General features: G+C 35.0%; 1 protein-coding gene across 1 annotated transcript; it reads right to left on the reverse strand.

Moving 5' to 3' along the window:
- Positions 1 to 1,534: 1,534 nt before the first annotated feature.
- On the reverse strand, positions 1,535 to 2,120 carry LOC107685223 (serum amyloid A-5 protein-like). Its single transcript, XM_016481739.1, has 2 exons — positions 1,937 to 2,120; positions 1,535 to 1,767 (listed from the first exon to the last, which is right to left on the reverse strand). The coding sequence occupies exons 1-2, from the start codon at positions 2,106 to 2,108 to the stop codon at positions 1,655 to 1,657; spliced, it is 285 nt and encodes a 94-aa protein (XP_016337225.1). The 5' UTR covers positions 2,109 to 2,120; the 3' UTR covers positions 1,535 to 1,654.
- Positions 2,121 to 2,625: the final 505 nt, after the last annotated feature.

Consider the following 2,625-nt stretch of genomic DNA (forward strand, 5'->3'; position numbering starts at 1 on the left):
ATTCATTCAATTGATTCGTTCGAACGGCTGATTCATTCAGGAATGAAGCAAGTGACTGTCTTTATGAATGAGTAATCATGAATCACTGACTCACTAGATTCATTTAAAAAAAAAACCGTTCATTCATAAGAGCTGTGACTTTCTTTTAAACTATTTTCAACGACGAAATAGAGCAAAATCAGACAATATATTTTGAATTGTTTTTAGCTTTATTTTTTGTTTTTAATTTAAATGTTAAGTTTTTAAATTTTGTTGTATGCATTTGTCATTTTTATTTAATCTCTTTATTTTTAAAATGTGTATAGGTAGTATTTAATAAGTTTTAGCTTTTAGTTTTGGATCTGTTTTTAGTTGTTTTTATACTACAATTGATTGCTTCTGTTGTCCTCATTTGTAAACTGTATGTTACTATGGTTACCAATGTTCATAGGAAGCGCATTAATATAGAACGTGATTAAACTGACCTGGAACTACCTGTGCAGTTAAACGAATTTAATCAACACCTGCCAGCCAATCAGAATCGAGTATTCAGACAGACCATGGCATAATGTATGTTGTATTATTTTGAAATTTAAAAAGGGTTTCTGGTATGTGTAAGGTTGTGGGGTTACCATTGTATATGTGGTTAGGTTGACGATTGGCCAAGCTAGCACCATTAAAACTATGTTACTTTATTTAAAAAGTCATATTTGTGTGCCTTCAGCACAGTAGTCAGCTCACAAAGTGATTTAATATGAAATATATATCAAATTAATAATAATATATCAAATATATTTTCTTTGCCTCACAACGCAAGAACAAGAAATTTGAACATTTGGGAGAGCAAACAACATCAAAACCTCGACACAAAAGCAAAAACACTGATTTATTTGCAGTTTATGTGCTGAAATCATGATTTTTTTTGTACTGTCTCTATACAAATAAATAGTCAGTCAAAAATATTTATATATTTAAAAAAAACAATCTTTATTTCTTTTTTTTCTACCTTGCTTTTTTCTTTTTTTTTCTTTTTTTCCTTCTTTTTTTAATTGACACTTAGTGGATCAGTGTGCTTGAGCAACCATGCAGACTGTGGCGCTCGTCATAAACAATGAGTGAGGTGAATGAAAAGAGACACACAAATGGTTGAAGTTGTTTACTCAGATACTAAAACATATTGAATAGACTTTGATCTCACGATTTCACGTTACCAACCTACCTACAACTACAGTAAAACAGAGTAAACGGAGATGGGTTCAATTTTCACTGCTTTGCCGATGCCACTCGAATCACATGTGTTCATGAATTTTGAGTTGTTGGTTGAAGGTCTTTTGTAATACCATAATTGTTGGTAACAAAATTTCTGACGAAGATGTTGGTAGATAAAGACAATGTGCTGGTGCCGCTCCAACATAAACAATGAGTGACGTATTAAAAAAAACATACACAACTATAAATTAATTTGCTTGCTTTATTAAGACACTAGAGCATGTTACATAGACTGAATGATGCTAAAACGTAAAGATTGCATTTTTGATGTCATAAATGAAGATGCAATTAAGGATAGTGTCAAGATGTAAAAAGAAAGAATGAAATGGTTTTATACAAAACTGAATCAAGCAGTATTACAGTAAAATGATTTCAGTCATTTTCTATCGCACTGATGATCTTCTTTTCAGTACTTCTCGGGAAGGCCTTTCGGTCTGTAGCGGTTGGGGTCACCGCTGTTACGTCCCCAGCGATTGGCTTCCTGGTCAGCTTCAGCATCTGAATACTTTACTAGATTTACTAGTGATTTAATGCACTTAAAATGTAAACATTAACATACAATAACAATATTACAATTCAAAATTCTCAAAAATAATTTAAACATCTATAATAGCACATTGAGCTGCTGTTGCATGTATACAGTGCGAGGAAGCAAATATGTTTGCTTATTGTAAGTGCTCAAATGAACTTCTGAGGAATAAAATCATGTCAAATCTGCCACAGATGAAATAGCTGATCACTTCGGCTGCCCATCTGCCTCCAGGGCCCCTGCTTGCAGCATCATAGTTCCCGCGTGCATGGAAATACTTGTCTGAGTTTTTCCAGTTGGCCTCCCTCATATCCTGGTAAGCAAGAAACATGTCCTTTGCACCTACAAAACACAGTGAAGTGGTTAAAATCTGCCTGCAAACTGACTCAACTGAGTGCATGACAAGAGTAAATGCAGATAAAAAAGGAAAAATAAATGACCATCGATGGCTTGTCCTGGGTATTGGTGCCATTGTGCCTGGGTCTCGACCACCAAAACCAACACCAGCACAGCAAGAAGAAGCTTCATGATTACAGAGCTGAACATATAAAGATATAACAGTGAGCACATGGTAATATTAGTAAAAGCTATAGATAAACCATCTGTAACTTAACATATTTGCATTAAAAAAAGAAAACAAAGAGGTTGATTCAGTCAATCTCTTACCTCTCAGGTTCGCTCAGTTCAGACACATCAGGTCTTCACCCAGCTAGAGACATTTTATAAGGCTCGGACTGGACTGGACATGGATTTTCCCAACTGGAGAGATGGGTTATGACCAGCAGTGGCGGCTCGTGGGTTTTAAAATAGAGGAGGCACACTAATTGTATTGGTCTGGGATCCCTGCC

The sequence above is a fragment of the Sinocyclocheilus anshuiensis genome, unplaced genomic scaffold (genome assembly GCF_001515605.1).
Source record: "Sinocyclocheilus anshuiensis isolate Anshui unplaced genomic scaffold, SAMN03320099.WGS_v1.1 scaffold333, whole genome shotgun sequence".
NCBI classification, from domain to species: Eukaryota; Metazoa; Chordata; class Actinopteri; order Cypriniformes; family Cyprinidae; genus Sinocyclocheilus; species Sinocyclocheilus anshuiensis.